Source organism: Ochotona princeps, chromosome X, assembly GCF_030435755.1.
Source record: "Ochotona princeps isolate mOchPri1 chromosome X, mOchPri1.hap1, whole genome shotgun sequence".
NCBI classification, from domain to species: Eukaryota; Metazoa; Chordata; class Mammalia; order Lagomorpha; family Ochotonidae; genus Ochotona; species Ochotona princeps.
The window spans coordinates 8,915,275-8,934,751 of record NC_080865.1 but is presented as its reverse complement, the minus strand read 5'-3'; the positions used below and the strand labels follow the sequence as shown (position 1 = coordinate 8,934,751).

The 19,477-nt window shown below is 49.3% G+C and overlaps 1 protein-coding gene across 2 annotated transcripts in view; it reads left to right on the top strand.

Annotated features, from left to right (window-relative positions):
* Nucleotides 1-19,477, top strand: part of OTUD5 (OTU deubiquitinase 5) — a 33,135-nt gene that overhangs the window by 9,304 nt on the left and 4,354 nt on the right. Inside the window, exons 2-5 of one of the 2 annotated variants that reach the window (XM_058659248.1) lie at nt 4,545-4,635; nt 15,769-15,833; nt 15,924-16,080; nt 16,195-16,343. In XM_058659248.1, the coding sequence (XP_058515231.1) occupies nt 4,545-4,635; nt 15,769-15,833; nt 15,924-16,080; nt 16,195-16,343 (462 nt within the window). Of the gene's footprint in view, nt 1-4,541; nt 4,636-15,768; nt 15,834-15,923; nt 16,081-16,194; nt 16,344-19,477 lie in introns of both variants that reach the window. The other variant, XM_058659247.1, reaches the window with a different exon arrangement.

Sequence of the window (19,477 nt, the reverse complement as noted above, 5' to 3'; positions counted from 1 at the left end):
ATTTTTCCCATTGGGAAACTGTGGCTCAGAGCTTTTCATCATGTGGCTCTTTAAAAATATACCTATTTTAATACTTTATTAATTTAAAAGATTCATTTATTGGAAAGTCAGATATACAGAGAGGAGGACAGACAGAGAGGAAGATCCTCCATCCGATGATTCACTCCCCAAGTGGCCACAACGGCCGGAGTGGAGCCAATCTGAAGGCAGGAGCCAAGAGCTCTTCCGGGTCTCCCATGTGGGTGCAGGATCCCAAGGCTTTGGGCCATCCTTGGCTGCTTTTCCAGGCCACAAGCAGGGAGCTGGATGGGAAGTGGAGCAGGCGGAACATGAACCGGCGCTCATGTGGGATGCCTTTGGTTGCAAAGCGAGGACTTTAACCACTACGCTATTGCGCCAGGCCCGATTTTTCTTGACCCTTTGGACTAGTTGGTTGTAGAGTTTTGCCTCAGCTCCTGGGATACCCTCATGTCAGAATTTTGTCTAGTCCATTTGTGCTGTCACAGTCATATGGAGAAACTCTGTATACACTCAGCAGTGGACTGCAGGCTTCCGGGCCTGAACTTGACCTCCTCAGGCCAGGGCATTAGTGTGGTGTAAACTTGATGTGGCTGCGATGTCCCTCACTTCCTACCCCACCAGCCCTTCTTAAACATTTACCACTGGTACCTCTCCTCCCCCTCCCCCAGAGCAAAAGAGGTAGGGACCAGCATTCAAGCTCTTCAGGCTTCTAGTGCCAAAGTTAGTGGAGAAGTAGTGGTCTGCTCTTTATATCCGGGCTCAGATGCCAGTCTGACTGTCCAGGGACCTCTTCTTGGGCAGAGGGGCTGCTCTGGCCTCCATTTTTTTGAGTCAAGCTAGAATTTTCCTAGGAAAAACTGCCACCTATGGCTACATTTTTTTTTTAAGGTTTATTTTGATTGGAAAGGTATATTTACAGAGAAGGAGAGACAGAAAGATCTTCCATCTGCTGGTTCATTCCCCATACGGCTGCAATGACTGCAGCTGACTATCTGAAGCCAAGAGCTTCTTCTGGGTCTCCCACGTGGGTGCAGGGCCCAAGTTTGGGCCATCCTTTACTGCTTTCCCAGGCCACAAGCAGGGACCTGGATGGGAAGTGGAGAAACCGGGATGTGAACCCGCGCCCATATGGGATCCCAGCACGGTGAGGTAGAGGATTAGCTGGCTAAGCTTATTGTGCAGGTCTTTGTGCCGATATTCTATGGCTTGTGGCTCCTCCCCTTTGCCTCTGTGCTGGTTCTGCTGGTGTCCAAACCCCAAGTCCTTCCAAGGCTCTGTAAAATGAATTTCATGCCACCTGCCACCAGGGCTGTGCAGACAGTTAGACAAGGCCATCCCCTGCCTGGCATGAGGCAGGCACTCAACTAGTATGAATTCACCTTTCTGGCCCTCACCTAAGGAGTTCTTCTCAGGCCCTTGCTGACTTCACTACTTGGAGAGTGAACCAGGGCATGCGTGGCGCTTGGTGACTGACATGGCTTGCTGTCTCATCTGGTTAAGAAGCGTTTCTGGAGGTTTTGCTGTTTTCAGCCTTAGTTCAGGTAGCATCACCTCTCCGGGGCAAACTTTAATGGTTGAGCTAGGTAGGCCTTCACTTGTTTCGCAGCCCTGGGCCCACTCATGCTGCGTGTGGTTACTGCCAACCTCCCTGCCCTTCCCAGCACCTTGTAAGTATACCAAGGGAATAGAGCCCGAGGTTGATGGATTACTCTCTCCTTACTGCCCAGCCTAGTGCAACTGTCTGCACTCAGTTTTCTTGGATGATTTGTAAGCAAGGTCCCCCTCTCTGCCTCGCTGAGGATTTGCAGAGCTGGGAGTAGGAGATTGCTGTGGCCCCTTCTTTTTTTTTTTTTAAAGATTTATTTTTATTACAAAGTCAGATATACACAGAGGAGGAGAGACAGAGAGGAAGATCTTCCATCCAATGATTCACTCCCCAAGTGAGCCGCAACGGGCCGATGCGCGCTGATCCGAAGCCAGGAACCAGGAACCCCCTCCAGGTTTCCCACGCGGGTGCAGGGTCCCAAATCCTTGGGTCGTCCTCCACTGCTTTCCCAGGCCACAAGCAGGGAGCTGGATGGGAAGTGGAGCTGCCCGGACTAGAACCGGCGCCCATATGGGATCCCGGCGGGTTCAAGGCGAGGACTTTAGCCGCTGGGCCACGCCGCCGGGCCCGGCCCCTTCTTTTTACACAACTCTGCTGTGTCTGAGGCTATAGTTACCACCTGTGATTTCTGTGCTGGCGCCCTCTGGCTGAGACTCATCCCATGGTCCTCGGAGATGGCCGAGACAGTGTGGCAGGGATGGGCTTGGGAGTAATGGGCTCGAGTGTGCTAGTCTGCAGTCCCCAGGGCATGAAGGGACCCCGTACTATTGGGAACAAACAGGAGTCTGTGCTGCCTGTGGGAATCTAGGAAGGGCTTCCAGGTACTCCAGTCCTCTCAAAATCCCTCCCTAAAAGCAGTCGAGGACGGCCCAATGCATTGGGACACTGCACCCGTGTGGGAGACCCGGAAGAGGTTCCAGGTTCCCCGCTTCGGATCGGCGCGCACTGGCCCGTTGCGGCTCACTTGGGGAGTGAATCATCGGACGGAAGATCTTCCTCTCTGTCTCTCCTCCTCTGTGTATATCTGACTTTGTAATAAAAAAATTAAAAAATCTTTTAAAAAAAATCCCTCCCTAACTTCCTGGGGCTTGTCCTATCGGGAGGGCTGGTTAGGTGTTCTGGGTCTCCCCTCTTTGTCCCCTTAGGACTGTGTGAGAGCTGCTGGGCTGCATATCATCCCTGTGTTCTCCAGTCTCTCCCTGTTCTTCTGGGCTTGGTATGTTAGTTATTTCCAAAATCTCTTCAGATCCTGAACCTCCTCTGATTATCATGGTAGCTCTGTTAAGTAGATCTCATATCCCCCACTGGATAGGAAAGTAAGGCTTGGCGACTTACCCTGAAATCAACAAATGAGCAACAAAGTTGAGTTCGGCACCCAGGCAGAGCTCTTGGCCTCCAAACTTTTTGCTTACCACTGGACCAGGGATTCCTCTCCCCTGAGGAATGACTACAACTCCTTGCCTGAACTGGGGGAAAATGTCCTTGCAGAGAAATGAACCCATCAGCTGAGCTTTGGCCTAAATCCACCCTGAAGGTCTTGGCCAGTGCCTGGGTCTGGAAGAGCAGGCTTGATACTGGGGTTTCCAGCTTTGTTGCTGCTGGTTGTTGTTTCCAGTGGCCACCAGAGGGCGCAAGGGACCTGGGAAAATTCTGCCGTTTCTGGTTGGTTTTGCTTGGAAATGAAAATAATGTGTTTTAAGTGGGACGAGATCATTGTTTAAAAAGAAAAGTATCCTAAACCACACGTTTGTACAGATTCAGTTAACCTGAACCTTTGGGGGCCAAATATGCTGTAGAATTTAGAAACATTTCAAAATTTATAAAAGTCACCTGGTATGTATGCTTAGTTTTCTGTAACACTTCTAGCAAGGTCTGGGATGACCCTTTCATAAGTGCTTGTGCTTGAATATTCACCCCAGGTGGGCCAGTTAGATTCTTGCCAGTTCTGGTCAGGTAATGATGCCAAATGAGTTAAATAAAGCCTTTTGGTTGTTAAAGCTTTTGGGTTTTTTGCATTTTCAGTGATGGATTGTATACCTTAGAGGGGAAGTGAAATGAAATCACCTGTGCTGCCAACACTAAGGAATGATTGTTCTAGTCTTCCTGAGTTTGTGCGCTTATGTGCTTGTATACATATGTGTATGTGTGTATATAAGTGGATACGCTTTGCTAAATATGTTCAGTCAGAAATGAGATAATATTGTGTACTTTGTTTTTTAAAGATTTACTTTTATTGGAAAGTCAGATATACAGAGGGAAGGAGAGACTGGAAGATTTTTCATCTGATGATTCACTCCCCAAGTGGCTGCCATGGCCAGAGCTGTGCCAATCCGAAGCCAGGAGCCCAGAGTCTTTTCCGGGTCTTCCATGTGGGTGCAGCATCCCAGGGCTTTGGACTGTCCTCGACTGCTTTCCCAGGCCACAAGAAGGGAGCTGGATGGGAAGTGGAGCTGCCGGGATTAGAACCAGCATCCATATGGGATCCTGGTGCTTTCAAGGCAAGGACTTTAGCCGCAAGACTACCATGCTGGGTCCATATTTTGTGTACTCTTTGCCTTATTTGCCTTATGCAGTAGAGGTTAGAATTCCCTAGCTGTTTGTGGGGTTCACTCCCTGTTAAAACATCTTCCATGGATTTAACTCCTTGAAGTAGAGCTAGAGTCTCCCCCCAGACACTTGCTGGGTCTGGGACTCTGGCTGCCTGGGATAGTGTGGCTGCTTGGGGATAAGCTCTGTAAGGTCAGCAGGGATCTGGAGGCATTGGGGGCTTCAGCTCTCGGTACCTGGAGCCCCTCTGCTTCGCTAAGACAGTGTCTCCTCATGTTTCCTGGATGGAGCAGTCAGGAATGGCTGAGACTGTCCCAGAAAGGGGTGCAGGCCTTCCCTGGCGCTGACCTGCACATCTTCCCTCCAGCAGGAGCACTGGTTTGAGAAGGCCCTGCGAGACAAGAAAGGCTTCATCATCAAGCAGATGAAAGAAGACGGCGCCTGTCTTTTCCGGGCTGTAGGTGAGTCTCTGTCAGCACGGGGCTCGGGCAGCCCCTGAACTGTGTCCCCAACTCTCAGGAGTTGCCCCTGAGACAGACTTGAGGCTGACCTAGGCACTCACTTAAGGACTTGAGCCTCAAAATTGGCTCCTTCTCAGACATTGTGTGGTGGTGTGAGAGTACGAACAGTAGTGATCATAGTGCCAAAGAAAACAGCGCCATCTAGGGATGATCGATCCAGCCAGCAGTGCAGGAAGCTTTTTTTTTTTTTTTTTTTTTTAAGATGTATTTTTATTAGAAAGTCAGATTCACAGAAAGAAGGAGAGACAAAGATCTTCCATCCGCTGGTTCACCCCCCAGGTGGCCTCCACGGCCGCAGCTGAATCTATCTAAAGCTAGAAGCCAGGAGCTTCTGGGTCTCCCACATGGGCGCAGTGTCCCAAGGCTTTGGGCCGTCCTCGACTGCTTTCCCAGGCCACAAGCAGGGAGCTGGATGGGAAGTGAGGGCAGCTGGGAATCGAACCGGAGCCCATATGGGATCCTGGCTCTTGCAGGTGGAGGATTACCCAGTTGAGGCATCGCTCCCGGCCAGATATGGAGCCTAAATGAAAATGCTTCCATTTATCACAGGATAAAAGTGGCTCAGACCTAAGGAGTGCATCACCCCAGGGCACACAGAAACTATGTGTACAGTGGGGAGTCAGAATGTGGCTTAGCCTGAATCCCAGGTCCTGGCATACAGGGAACCGGGATTCGCACCTGTCTGCTAGGCTTGCAGTCTCTGTTCTTCCACTTGAGTGTGTATGTGGGCCTCAGCCACAGCTAGATCCTAACATGTTTCTTCTGTCATGGATTTTTTTTAATGTACACAAAAGTAGAGAGAATAAAGAGCCCTCATCCTCAGGCTTCAAAATAGTCATCCACATAGGGCCAATGGGTTTCATCACAACCCCACCCACTCCTTCCCGCTCCCCTGAAACAAGGGTATTTTTGAAGCAAAACACTGCCATTGTATCTGTTTGAAAGTATTTATGTATCTTTCCCACAGGTAACAAAGTAGTTCACTGTTTTTCTTAAAAAATGTAATTCCAGTACTACAAGTAACAAGTTAATCCTTTCTTCCTGCTGTCTGCAGTCCAGCCTGGCTATACCTCTAAGGCCATCTGGCCCTGAATTCGTGATCTGAGAAGGAATTGTGAGATCCCATGCTAGTGAAAAGGAAGCCAGGATGGCGACCAGGTCTTCCCTCTACAGCTGTGATGGCTACTGACAAGTGTCCTCCAAGAAGGGATGGGGATCTCCTCTCTCTGTTGTAATTCTGCCTTTAAAGTGAAACCAAGTCTCCTGAAAAAAGAAAGCCAGGATCCAAAGCCATGATCTAGGAGCTTCTTCTATGTCTCTTGCGTGGGTGCAAGGCCCCAAGGCTTTGGGCCATCCTTTACTGCTTTCCCAGGCCACAAGCAGGGAGCTGGATGGGAAGTGGAGCAACTGGAATATGAACCAGCACTTGCAGTGTATGCAATGTGAGGGTTTAGCCACTAGGCTATAGTGCCAGGCCCCCTGTCAAGGGCTTTTACACTAGAAATCAAAAGACCTGTCTTCTAGCAGTGGCTCTTACTCATAGCTGCTATGTCCTCCCAGCCTCCATTTGCCTGTCATGGTGTTGATTCTCAGGGGCTCTTTGAGTTCCTTGTGGATCTTCTATTCTCTCAGTCTCAGGTGCCTCCACATCTACTAGTGGGATGGACTGATTCAGGACTCACTCTTGGTTGGCTTTGCCACTGATTCTCATCTTGAACTTTGACAAGCAGCCCTTCTTTCTTGAGTCTCTTTTATCATCTTAAGTTGGGACCAAAAGACCCAACATGATAAAATGTAGTGAGGTTGCTTTGGTAAGTCTCCACAGGGCTTGGCATGTAATAATAGCAATAGCATCAATAAAATCCCAATGTTGTTCTCGAAGGCATCCCAAAAGCCAATTTTGGATGGGTAGAGGGAAACTGTATTAGGATAAATGGTTGCTTCCCCTGTTTTGCCAGGCAGAAGAGAAGATGGTGGTCTCCGTGGGGCTGGGGAAAATCCCAGTCCTACCCCTTGGACTCAGGGGTGCTTTCTCCCTTGATGTTTTCTAGAGAAGAAGCTGAGTTCAAGGGCATCTTGCACAAAAGGAAGGCTGAAAGAGAGCAGGCGGGAGCATCCAGTTAGAGGCAGGCTACTGATGGAGTTAAGGTTAGAGAAAGTTAAGTGCACACCTGGGGTTTGGGATGTCATTGAGGGCTTTTGTGGACCTGGTGTGTGAAGTCACTGAGATCAAGAGTGTGTATGTGTGTCTATCTATGAAACTACTCTCTCCAAACACTCCCTGCCGTTTCCCCTCCTGGGGGCCTTCCAGTAAGGGGCCCAAGCTTACAGGAAGAGCTGACCACAGCAGGTTGAAGGCCTTTGCTTATCAGCACTATGGCTACACATTTCCCCTGACTGGGCTGCTCTCGGCTTTTCTCTGTAAAACCTCAAGTCCATGGCCTCTCCCCAGAAGCACTTGGCCCCCGGTCTCTAAGCCTTATCTGGAGGTTTCCTTGGTGCAGTGTACACAGTGCATGTGCCTGCAAAGGGGACTTTGTCCCCAGGCTTTCAGCTGTTCGTTGTTTTCCAGCCTCGCCTGTACAGGGACAGATGGCCATCACCTTCAGCTCAAGTGTGAAGGCCTGTGACTCCTACTTCCTGCCACGCACTGGAGAGTGAAGGCACATACAGCTGAGTTGGAATCAGGTTACAAACCTAAAGGGCATGGCATCATCTCTGACTCCTACTGTCAAAGAGCCTGGGTGCTTCAGGCTCAGCCGCCTCATCTGGAGGATGACCCAAATGAGACCTGAGAGAACACATTCAGGGTCATTAGTGTCACCACTGGCTCGAGAGCCTAGAGGTGTCTGAAGGACACATTCTTTCTGTAATCTTAGAAGCACTGATTACTTAGTGGAGTTGTCAGCTGACTGGGTGACCTCAGCTGTCTTCCTTGACCTCTGTAGGCCTTAGCCTTAACTCTTCTAGCAGGTGCATGTGGCCCTCTGCTGTTGGATGCTGAGGCAGATTGCTTTCTATCTTCTGGATTTTTTCTGAAAGATTTATTTTTATTTGAAAAGCAGATATTACAAGCAGAGAAGGAGAGATAGAGAAGTTTTCCATCCACTTGTTTATTCCCCGAATAGCCACAACGGCCAGAGCTGAGCTGATCTGAAAACCAGCAGCCAGGAGTTTCTCCCAGGTATCCCACTTGAGTGCAGGGGCTGACTTTAGGCCTCTTTCTGCTATTCTCCTAAGCCATAGAGAGCTGGATCAAAAGTGGAGCAACTGGGACACAAACTGGAACTCGTATGAGTTGTTGCTATTGCAGACAGAGATTAGCTTGCTACACCACCATGCTGGCCCCTTGCCTTTGGATTTTTTTTCTTTTTCTTCTTAAATATTGTTTACAGAATTGAGAACGATACATGTCCATGAGGACCTCTGATTAGGATAGGGAGGGAAAGGTATGGTATGGAGGAAGGTGTGGTTGGGACACGTGTTTCAGTCCTTCATTTTTTTTTTATTAAAGATTTATTCATTTTATTACAAAGTCAGATATACACAGAGGAGGAGAGACAGAGAGGAAGATCTTCCGTCCGATGATTCACTCCCCAAGTGAGCCGCAACGGGCCGATACGCGCTGACCCGAAGCTGGGAACCAGGAACCTCTTCCGGGTCTCCCACGCGGGTGCAGGGTCCCAATGCATTGGGCCACCCTCGACTGCTTTCCCAGGCCACAAGCAGGGAGCTGGATGGGAAGTGGAGCTGCCGGGATTAGAACTGGCGCCCATATGGGATCCCGGGGCTTTCAAGGCAAGGACTTTAGCCGCTAGGCCACACCGCCTGGCCCCAGTCCTTCATTTTTTTTCCTGTGTTTGAGGGTGGGGTGAGTGGCTGTTCCTCACTGTTAAACTCCATCAGCATTCAGGGATGGGGATGGTCCTTTGATGATGCCTCAGAGACCCTGTGTGGTTAAGAGTGTCCCAAGAGTGTTACAGGAGAGGTCTGGTTTGGATAGCCCCGAGACTTTGTTGGTTTCATCGCTCCAGGGTTGAGAAAATCTTTCCAAGGTTTACTGGTTGACAGAGTCCACCTCAGGGCATCCACAGACCCAGGAACAAGATGCAAAGCTTGGCCAGGAGAATTGTTCAACCTGTTCTGCTTTCCATTCTCTAATGAGGCAGTTCATGTCCCCTTCTGACTAGATCGGCTGGCCATCATGTCCCCTGTGTGCATCTGGGCATGCTGTCCACTGCACGGGCATCAGCAACTGAGGAGGCCCAGTCTTGATACATGTACTGCAAGGTCAGACCACACATCCTGTGATTTTCTCTGTGGCCAGGATGTGAATCCAGCAGTCTGCCTGGGGAGTCCCCAAGAAACCTCACCTGGAGTGAGCTCAGACTTGACTTGTGTGCATCAGCCAGTGCAGGGTCAGGGTCAGGTTCTGTCTGTCACCTGCACCAGCCAATGCACATACCAGTGGATGAAGCTTGATCAGTTCTGCCTCAGCCCCATATCTCACATGAACCGATAGATGGGTGCTATGGCCCAGCCCAGAAATCCCACCACAGATCTGGTCTGCGGCCTAGTTGAACCGACCTCTAAGAACTCCTGCCAGGACCTCCCCCAGTCCTGTGTTTTTGTTTGTTTGTTTGTTTGTTTGTTGTTTTGTTGTTTTTTTTGGCTTGCCAGCCTCTGCTGTGGCCTAGTCCAGCGCAGCCCACATCCCATGTAGCTCTCATGCACACCCACGGATGCTACAGCTTAGCTCAACCTGCCCTGCACCCAGATCTGGCCCTCATGCATGCCTGTAGGTACTGTTGTTGCTTGTCCATCCACTTCCATCACTAACCAAATGGCTGCAACAGCCAGAGCTGAGCTAATCTAAAACCAGGAGCTAGGAGCTAGGAGCTTCTGGGTCTCCCATGTGGGTACAGGATCCCAAGGCTTTGGACCATCCTCTGCTGCTTTCCCAGGCCATAAGCAGGGAGTTGGATGGGAAATGGAGCAGCTTAGACACAAATCGGTGCCCATATGGATCCTTGTGCATGCAAGGATTTTAGCCACTGAACCATCGCACTGGGCCCCCATCCCTGGTTCTCTTGTGTTTACCAGCAATAGATACAGCCTAGCAGGAGAGTTCTCACAGTTCCCCTGCCAGGCATGTTCTCAGCCCTGGATCTCATGCCTGCCAGGGGGTATCTACACTCAGATACCCCCTGGGAGTGGAAGTGGGAGCCTGAGTGTCAGAGGTGTTCTGTGGCCCACCCTGCCCCTGCTAGGGTCTGATAATAACCTCCTGGAAGCGTGAGTCTGCATCTTCCTCCCTGCCTCCTTCCTTCCCTCCCTCCCTCTCTCCCTTTCCATGTAGCTTTGACTCAGCAGAAACCTCCGTGACCCTGGCCATGACTCTGATGCTGGCCTCTGTGGGTAGAGTGGAGGCCACATGAGTGTGTGTTGGGCCTTGGGGAAGCCGCTAGGGCTGTGTGTTAAGGCCATGGGGCCCAGGATGAGCCAAGGTCTGCTCCTCTGGGGCCTCTTGATCTTAAAACAGGGACCGTAAGCTCTAGGAGGGAGGGATCTTAGACTGGTTTGGACTGTTTCACAAAGGAGGAAATCAAAGAGTCCAGGGAAAGGCAGGACTCTGCTAATGTTGCTGGTTGAGGTGGAATCAGCAGAACAGAAGAGTCCCACAGCCGTTTCTTACCTTCATCTTCTCAGCTTTGCCACAGGCAGAGCACGCAGCCCGCAGGTTATCAGGGGCTGATTCCTCCAGTCTCCCGCACTGAGAGTATGTGTGCCCACTGCGGGAGTCAGGACTGCAGACCTAGTCATACCACACCTGCTTGGACAGGCAGTCAACCCCTTTTTCCTGGCTCCTCATCCAAGTGCTACCATTGAACCCAGGGTGATAACGGGGAGCCTACTGGGTCCCAATTTCCTCCTTCTGTTGTGTAAACACACATTTATGTGGTTTGGGTTTAGGTTCACTGTAGACATCATGCTTCCTTTTCTGTCCTTGACGGAACTTCCTGTGGCTCTCCTAGCAGCCAGCCAACCAGGTAGTAGTCTGGGGCATAGGCAGTCCACAGGTGCCTCTGAAGTAGATGGAGGCGTTAGTGTGGGGGCTGTACTTAAACCACATTAGAAAGGCAATCCAGCCTCTCCTGTCTTGCTTCTCCACATTTTAGGGAACATAGGGAAGGAGGACTTCCCCCTGCACCTGCGGCAGGGGAGAGAGATAAAGGCAAGTCTGTTACCAGCTCTCAGCTAGTCCTACTCCCACTGCTGGCAAAGCTAGGAGAGATGCGGGGGCTCCTCAGCGTGTGCAGGCTCACATCCTGCCCTGCCTTCTGTCTGGCCTGGTTGGTGCCCCAGGCGTGTGTTTGCTGCCTGCCATGGTTCTGTTGCTGTGGGGTTTGCTGTGGGCATTTGGGCTCTGGAACATCTCTGGCAGGCTCTACTGGCTAAGCATGTGTATGCATTTCTGTGCCGTGTCTGGATGCTCAGAGACAGGAAGGAAATGTGTGGGGAGCGGGGATGGGGAGGTTAGGTTCATACTAACCCTTGTAGCCCTAGGGAGGACAAAAGCCTCTCCAATCTGATCTTGGCCCGCTGCCAGACCTTTCCTGGGTTTTACCTGGTTGCTGCCTGTGTTGACTGTGATACTCACGTGCACAGGCTCAGGCCTGGTCCCAGGGAGTAAGGTGGCCAGGATGGCAGCTGGATTGGAGTGGGGAGTGGTAATGTGTGATTTTGGTTGAACACCAGATGAGTTGGAATGTGAAAGGTCTTCGATGTAACCAAAGGTAGTAGTGTACTGAGGCTTTCTAAAAGTCCTATTTGGAATGGGAGCAGAGGTGGAGTAGTGGGGGACCCCAATCCAGCTGGACTCTAGGAGGAGAACAGGTGCAGATTGCCACAAATGCAGCCTCAGCAAGAGGAGGGGTTTCAGTTTCTATCAAAACAAGTTCTCTGAATTCCCCTACCTCTGCAGGTCCAATGGGCCCCTCTTGGCCCCTCCTCCTGGGAATGTGCAGCCTGGCCTCCAGCCCCAGGTGCCAACCTTCCTAGAGGAGGGGGGCTTTCTGGGGGACTGGGATGAGTAGGAAAGCTGAGAGAAGTTCACTCCAATTGTTAGCCCTAACCCGTCTGGCTACTTCTGCTGCCTCCTCCTCGCCCTTGGGTAGGGAGGTACTGCTGCTGCTTCCTTGTGCATTTTCGCCCATGTGAATGGTGTGCTGGGTCTCTTCTTCCTCACTGCCCAGCTATGACTGAATGGAAAAGTCCCATGGCTTACCATACCCCAGGACTTCGGTGGAGCCTGTGTTATTCCGTTGAAGTTCATTTGATGGTCCAAGTTTTGAACCAAGGGCAGGTCTAGGCTCTGTGTTTGGGGCTTTCCTCACAAGGAGGAACTGCAACATGAATGGGGAAGGAGTTGCTACGCACTTCCGGCGCCCTGCTGGGCAGCTAGCAGGCTAGGGGCGTGAAGAAATCGCAGTGCTCTGGGCGACCAGGGCTGGGCTTATTGACCACCTGCTGTATCTCAGGCACTGGACAGATTGTCACATGCAGTCTTGGCAACGCGCTGTGAGTGGAGGAACAGTTACTGTCATTACTCTGAGGATGACATTTCAGCCCAGAGAGGTGAAAGGCTTTGTTTTTTGTTTGATGCCACACAGAGAAGATAGTTCTTTGCCCAGGCAAAAGGGTCCATGGTAGGGAAATGGGGTTCTACCCCAGCTCCATCCCTGGTCCGCTCTCCCCTCTCCCCATTTCCCTGGAAATGGTAACCCTTGTACCACAGCAGAAACTCACCTCAGTAGGCTTCCCTGAGCCTGACAGGCCAGCCCCTCCTTAACCCCTTCACTGCCGTCTGGCTTTCTGTCTCCTGCAGCTGCAGACAGCGCTATCACCCACTGCCTGTGGACACCCCAGGCTGAGCTTACACAAATAGCTCCTCAGGCAGCTCCGGCAGGCAACCACAGCAGCCTCTGTGGTCCAGGCTTCTAAGAAAGGCAGCAGCAGGGGGCCCCCAACCTGTATGCAGGCCATGTGACTTATTGGAAGTGCCGCTGGGGGTGGGGCGGGGAAGAGTGTGGCTGCGGAACCCACATCCTTGTTTACGTCCGTGAAGGGGCTACCCCTTCCCGCCTTCGCAGTTCTTACCCGCCCCCTCAGCTCGTACTGCCCACTTTCCTCCAAGATTGAGAGGGACATGTGCCTTTTCTTCTGAGAACAATTTTTTTTTTAAAGATTTATTTATTTCATTATAAAGTCAGATATACAGAGAGGAGGAGAGACAGAGAGGAAGATCTTCCATCTGATGATTCACTCCCCAAGTGAGCCGCAACGGGCCGGTGCACGCCTATCTGAAGCCGGGAACCTGTAACCTCTTCTGGGTCTCCCACGCGGGTGCAGGGTCCCAATGCATTGGGCCGTCCTCGACTGCCTTCCCAGGCCACAAGCAGGGAGCTGGATGGGAAGTGGAGCTGCCGGGATTAGAACTGGCGCCCATATGGGATCCCGGGGCTTTCAAGGCAAGGACTTTAGCCGCTAGGCCACGCCGCCGGGCCCGAGAGCAATTTTTAAAAAAAAAATTAAAACCAGAGATGTACACAGAGAGCAAGTATGTGTACACACGTGCATTAGAGCTTGCCTCTGCTGGCTCACTCCCCAGATGACCACAAGTACTGAGGCTAGGTCCGGTGGAAGCCAGGAGCCAGCAGCTCCGTCCAAGTCTTCCATGTGGGTGGCAAGAGCCCAAACCATTAGACCATCTTCCACTGCTTTCCCAGGCACATTGCCAGGGTGTTGGGTCAGAAGTAGGATGATTGAGATGCAATTCAGCACTCCTATAGGATGTTGGTGTTATAGGCGGTGGCAGCTTAACGTGGTGTCACCACGCCAGCCCCTCTCTCCTTGTCTCCCAAGTAGGGAAGAGGAGGGCAGCAAAGTTTTTTTTTTTTTTTTTTTTTTAAGATTTGTTTATTTTTATTGGAAAGTCAGATATACAGAGAGGAGGAGAGACAGAGAGGAAGATCTTCTGTCTGTTGATTCACTCCCCAACTGACCACAACGGCTGGTGCTGAGTCAACCGGAAGCCAGGAGCCAGGAACTTCCTCCGGGTCTCCCACACGGGTGCAGGGTTCCAAGGCTTTGGACCGTCCTCAACTGCTTTCCCAGGCCACAAGCAGGAAGCTGGATGGGAAGTGGATCCTGGTGCTTTCAAGGCAAGGACTTTAGCTGCTAGGCCACCGCGCCAGGCCCAGCAGAGGTGTTTAACAGAGCTACATTGATGGTCATGGGGAAACTTTTGGCTGCTCCCTGCATGACCAAACTATGCCAGTGCCCTAGGAGAGCCTTTGGTGCACCGGTCCCCAGGGGAACCACAGGGAAATTCCCTCTTTGTCTCAGTCAGTGGCAATCTGCTGTAGCTGATCTTTAAGCCGGTTCTAGGCTCCCTGAGTGAGAGTTCCCTGGCTCCCTCAGCCTAGCAGCCCAGCAGACTCTCCCTGATTTCCTTCCCTGAGCTCAGGAGGCCCCAAGGATGAATTGTCCTCTCTGCCATGTGAGCCCAGTGTGATTGGGGTAGAAGTCTGTGCTGACAAAGGTTCCCTGGGAGGGAGGCAACTCTATGACCCAGCAGGTGAGGACTTGAGAAGTAGGCAATGAGGAGGGTGGAAAAGCATCCTGCAGAAGGGGAATGGCATGTGTGCAGGTCCTCAAGTGAGGCAGGACTCTGGTTCCTGCTTACCTGAGTTTGACCGAATCCCATGTCGCCTGAACCTTTGGCCACAGGCTGTCCTGCTTGAATTCAACTAAAGTCAGGTGCCTGTGTGCTCTTTGAAGGTAGGGGCAGGAGTATAGTCCGCTTGCCCCCTTCACAATAACAGACTCTGAAGCCTCACTGTGGAAATACTCCCTCATCTTGTTGGGTGACTTCCCTGTGCCAGGCCCAGGGCCCACCACACTCCACCTGTTACTCACTGAGTCCCCCCAAGAGGCACGCTAGGTTGTAGCCATCCTGCTGCCACTGTACGTATGGAGGTGTAGGAGGCTCAGAAGATTTGGGTCACTTAGCTCACTGTTATTTGCCAGAACCGAGCAGAGAACCCAGTGAAGAACCCCAGTCCTGCACCTGCGTGGGAGACCTCAAAGAAGCTCCTGACTCCTGGCTTTGGATTGGCTTAGCTCCGGCCATTGCAGTCACTTGGGGAATGAATCAACGGACGGGAAATGTTCCTCTCTGTCTCTCCTCCTCTCTGTATGTCTGACTTTGTAATAAAAATAAATATCTTTTAAAAAGAATGGGATGGTTTTAAAAAAAAAGAAAAAAGACAGCGGGGTGTGGAGGGGTCTTCCGTGAACTGGTTCACTCCCTAAGTGGCCAGAGCTGAGCCGATCCAGAGCCAGGAGCCAGGAGCTTCCTTCATGTCACCCACATGGGTGCACAATCCCAAGGCTTTGGGCCATCCTTTACTGCTTTCCCAGGCCACAGGCAGGGAACTGGATGGGAAGTGGATTAGCCGGGACATGAACCAACACCCATAATGGGCTGTCAGAGCTACAGGCTGAGGCTTAGCCTACTTTGACATGGTACTGGCCCCCTTTTTTCCTTTTTTTTTTTTTTTTTTTTTCAAACCTACCAGAGCTGTGCTTATTCTTGGGAGTCAGGCATCAAAACCTGAATTCTGGAGTTGGTTCTGTCATGGGCTAGCAATCAGCTGTCCCTCAGCCTCTGCACATGTGAAAAGTGAAAAGCCAGGGAATGGGTCATGCTCAAGGACATATGTGGAACTTAGAGTGCTGCTGATTTATCCGAGTGGCCAGGCATGCCCTGGGCAACTGCTGCAGTAGCCTCTGGCCATATGCCTCTCATCTGCGCTCTCTTGTTTTCAAGATCACATCTATCTCATTGTCCATGACCCCGTTCTAGTACAGGGGCGAGAGCTTTCCAGACCTTGGGCTAGGAATGGGAATTTCCCTGGTCCTCTGGCTCCCCTTGGTGAAGATGTTCTGGGACTAAGAACTCCTGTGTAGTGGTAGCTCTCACCCGCGTGCCTCCATCTGTCCCCACAGCTGACCAGGTGTATGGAGACCAGGACATGCATGAGGTTGTACGAAAGCACTGCATGGACTATCTGGTGAGACCTTGGGCAGGCCTTGGGTCAGGCAGGGTGGGAGGATCTCCTCTCTTCTCCACACAGACCTTGACCTTCCAATCTGTTCTGCAGATGAAGAATGCCGACTACTTTTCCAATTACGTCACAGAGGACTTCACCACCTACATCAACCGCAAGCGGAAAAATAACTGCCATGGTAACCACATTGAGATGCAGGCCATGGCGGAGATGTATAACCGTCCCGTGGAGGTGTACCAATATAGCACAGGTACTTCTGTGGTAGTGCAGGGGAGCGGGAAGGGTGGGGGAGACAAGTGGCACCTCCAGCAAGCCTGCCATACCTGGCCCTCTGTGGATGCTCCCTCCTTCTTTTCCCCTGTAGAACCTATCAACACATTCCATGGGATACATCAAAATGAGGATGAGCCCATCCGCGTCAGCTACCACCGGAATATCCACTATAATTCAGTGGTGAATCCTAACAAGGCCACCATTGGCGTGGGGCTGGGCCTGCCATCCTTCAAACCAGGGGTAAGTGGGTCCCCGTCACTGGGATGACTGCTGGATATGGAGCTCAGAGATCTCTCTTGGCTTCTACAGAGTTGACCTGTCTCGTCTCTGGGTCTGTGGAGGCATCACCTCAGTAAAATTAACTAGTTACCCAGTAATCAGAAAGTAGCAGGCCCAGAGTAGGGAAATCCAAGATCCTATGGAATTATACCATAAAATTCAAAATTAAAAAAAAAAGAAAGCAGGGCATTTTCCCAGCACACATAAATACATTCTTACTTTCTTTCCTACTCTAATACAGTCATCTGCTGGGGATTTTGATAACTTTTATTCAAATTTCACTTCCTATAAATAGAAAGTACTCCTGCCTCATTTTAGAAAACACCCTAACACTAATAGACCCTCCAACAGACAGGTTTTTTGTTTTGTTTTGTTTTGGAATAAACTTTTAATTTTAGAAAAGTTTGTTTTTTGTTTTGTTTTGTTTTGTTTTGGAATAAACTTTTAATTTTAGAAAAGTTTGTTTTTTGTTTTGTTTTGTTTTGGAATAAACTTTTAATTTTAGAAAAGTTTAAAAAATTTTTTTAGGAAATTTTAGATATACGAACTAATACAAAGATATTGCAGAATTCTTAATATCTCATGATAATGAACACATTAGCCTAGTACATTTGTCACCATTAATTAACTGAATTTGATATATCATTAACTAGAGACTGCGCTTTATTCAGAGTCTCTCAGTTTTTCCCTAATGACCTTTTTTGTTCCAGGATCCTACAGGATGCCACATTACAAAATTTGGCTGTTGTGGCTCTTCTTAGTTGTGACTGTTTCTCGAATTTTTTTTTTAATTCTTTAAATTTCTTTTGCTTTTGTTTGTGGTTTGCCTTTTCTAGATTAGCAAGTAGTTGGGTCATGCAGTGTATACATATAGTTGTTTCATACAGACCTTTTTCACTGTTTTTTTTTTTTTAAGATTTATTTATTTTTATTGGAGAGTCAGATATACAGAGAGGAGAAGAGAGAGAGGAAGATCCTTCATCCACTGATTCACTCCCCAAATGGCCACAATGGCCGGAGCAGAGCCGATTTGAAGCCAGGAACCAGGAGCTTCCATGTCTCCCACATGGGTGCAGGGTTCCAATGCATTGGGCTGTCCTCAACTGCTTTCCCAGGCCACAGGCAGGGAGCTGGATGGGAAGTGGAGCTGCCCAGACATGAACTGGCACCCACATGGGCGAAGACTTTAGCTGATAGGCTACTGCACAGGCTGACTCATTTCAGATTCATTCATGTCTTTTCTTGGCTTGAATGCTTTCTCTTCCTTCCTGTTAAAATTTGAATGTGTGAAGTGTTTTTTATTCAGTAGATTTCACTTGTAGAGGAGTTTCAGATTTACAAAACAATTGAAGAGATACTAGAATTTCCTTTTATCTCCTTTTTATACAATGTGGCTATTAGGAATATCCCACAACAGACTGCTGTCCATTTATAACAATGATATGACAAATATTGATACATTAGTATTAACCGAAGCAGTTACACTTTTGAATGAATATTTGATACATTTGTATTCACTGAAGCAGCTGGGCTTCCTGAGGATCCCTTATCTGTAACCATTTCTTAGGCTTCTCTTGTTTTAATCAAGACCCTGACGGTTTTAAGGAGTACTGCTCAAGTACATTGTAATTCTTTTGGAATTTGGTGTTGGAGATTGGACTAGTTACTGGTTTTAGGGAAGATTGCAGAGGTGAAATGCTCTGTTCTTTAGATCCTGTCAACAGTATGTTCTGCAAATGGGATTTTTGACTGTTGCTGTCCGTCTCTGCTCACATGACAGAAGTAGTGCTTGTTAGGTTTCTCAGCTGTTGCCACTTTTCCACCTTTGCCAGGCTCTTGGAAGGAGTTCAGTGTACAACCCTTGCTTGGGTATTTGTTTTATACCTTTGATGATAATTCAGTTCCCCTTTTATTTATTTTGTTTCTCATAAAGTTCTGATGTTTTCAGAGCACTTCCTTTACTTTCTAGTGCTGTAAGGTGCTCTAGATTCAGTTGTATATTTCCTGGCCCAGTTCTAGAATCAGACGTTTCTTCAAGGAGCCCTGAAATCTTTTGTTAGAGAATGTATGGAACATAAAATCTACTTGCTGAGTGTATTCTTTTCTAGTAGGTTGTCCTTGCTTCTAGGCCCTCATAGAAAACAGCCTGGAGATGTATGTGCTCAGACCTGCCTGTGTGTACACTCATCTCTGAATATTTCCCTCTGCAACTCTCTGAATCAATATGAAATGTGAATTCTTACCAAGGTCTCCAACTCAAGTGTATTAGCACATGCATCATGCTAGCCTCTTGTTCATCTGTGAATTCCCATTGCCTCAGTGAGAAACCTTGCTCCAATTGTCTGCTTTTCCTTTACTTAGCCACTCATTTTCATTTACTCTGATTAACCCAAACCCTCCAGGGAAACAACTCAATCACCTAGAGTAACCATGCTGTGCTTTTGCCTCTAGTGTTAAGACTCCATTCATTTCCAAAGTGACTGGGAGGTCACTAGCTTTTCTCCCTACCCCCTTCAGGGAGCTCATTTCATTTGTAACACATTAAGATTCTTTTGTCACTTTCTGCATTCCAGCCTGGATCCCTAGCCTCCTAATTGATCTTTTAAAAGAAATTAGCATACATTAAGCTTTGCTCTTTGTTTTGTAAAGTTCTGTGGCTTTTGACAATAGCACTGCATGAGTCCCCCATCATCTTATCATTCGGGAAAGTTTCTGCATACCTAACAATTCCCACTGTTCCTCCTTTCCTCCCTCCTGTGACCACTGAAGTGTTTACCAGGCTTTGGTTTTTGCCCTTTTCAGATTGAAATTCTACAGTTAACTGGATGCATTCAGGTGCTTCCCTGTTTTTACTTAGCTTTGTAGCTTGTTTCTTGTCAATGTAACATTCAGTTTATGGAGGCATCATGGTTATTTAATCATTCACCTGTTGGTATTCTTGGTGGCTTCTAGTTTTTGATGATGGTGAATAACAACACTGCTTTGAATTTCTGTGTGCAGGTTTTTGTGTGGATGTAAGTTTTTAGATCAATTACAATAGGAGATGCTGCATCATGAGCTCTTTCATATGCTTATTTGCCCTGTTTATGTCTTTT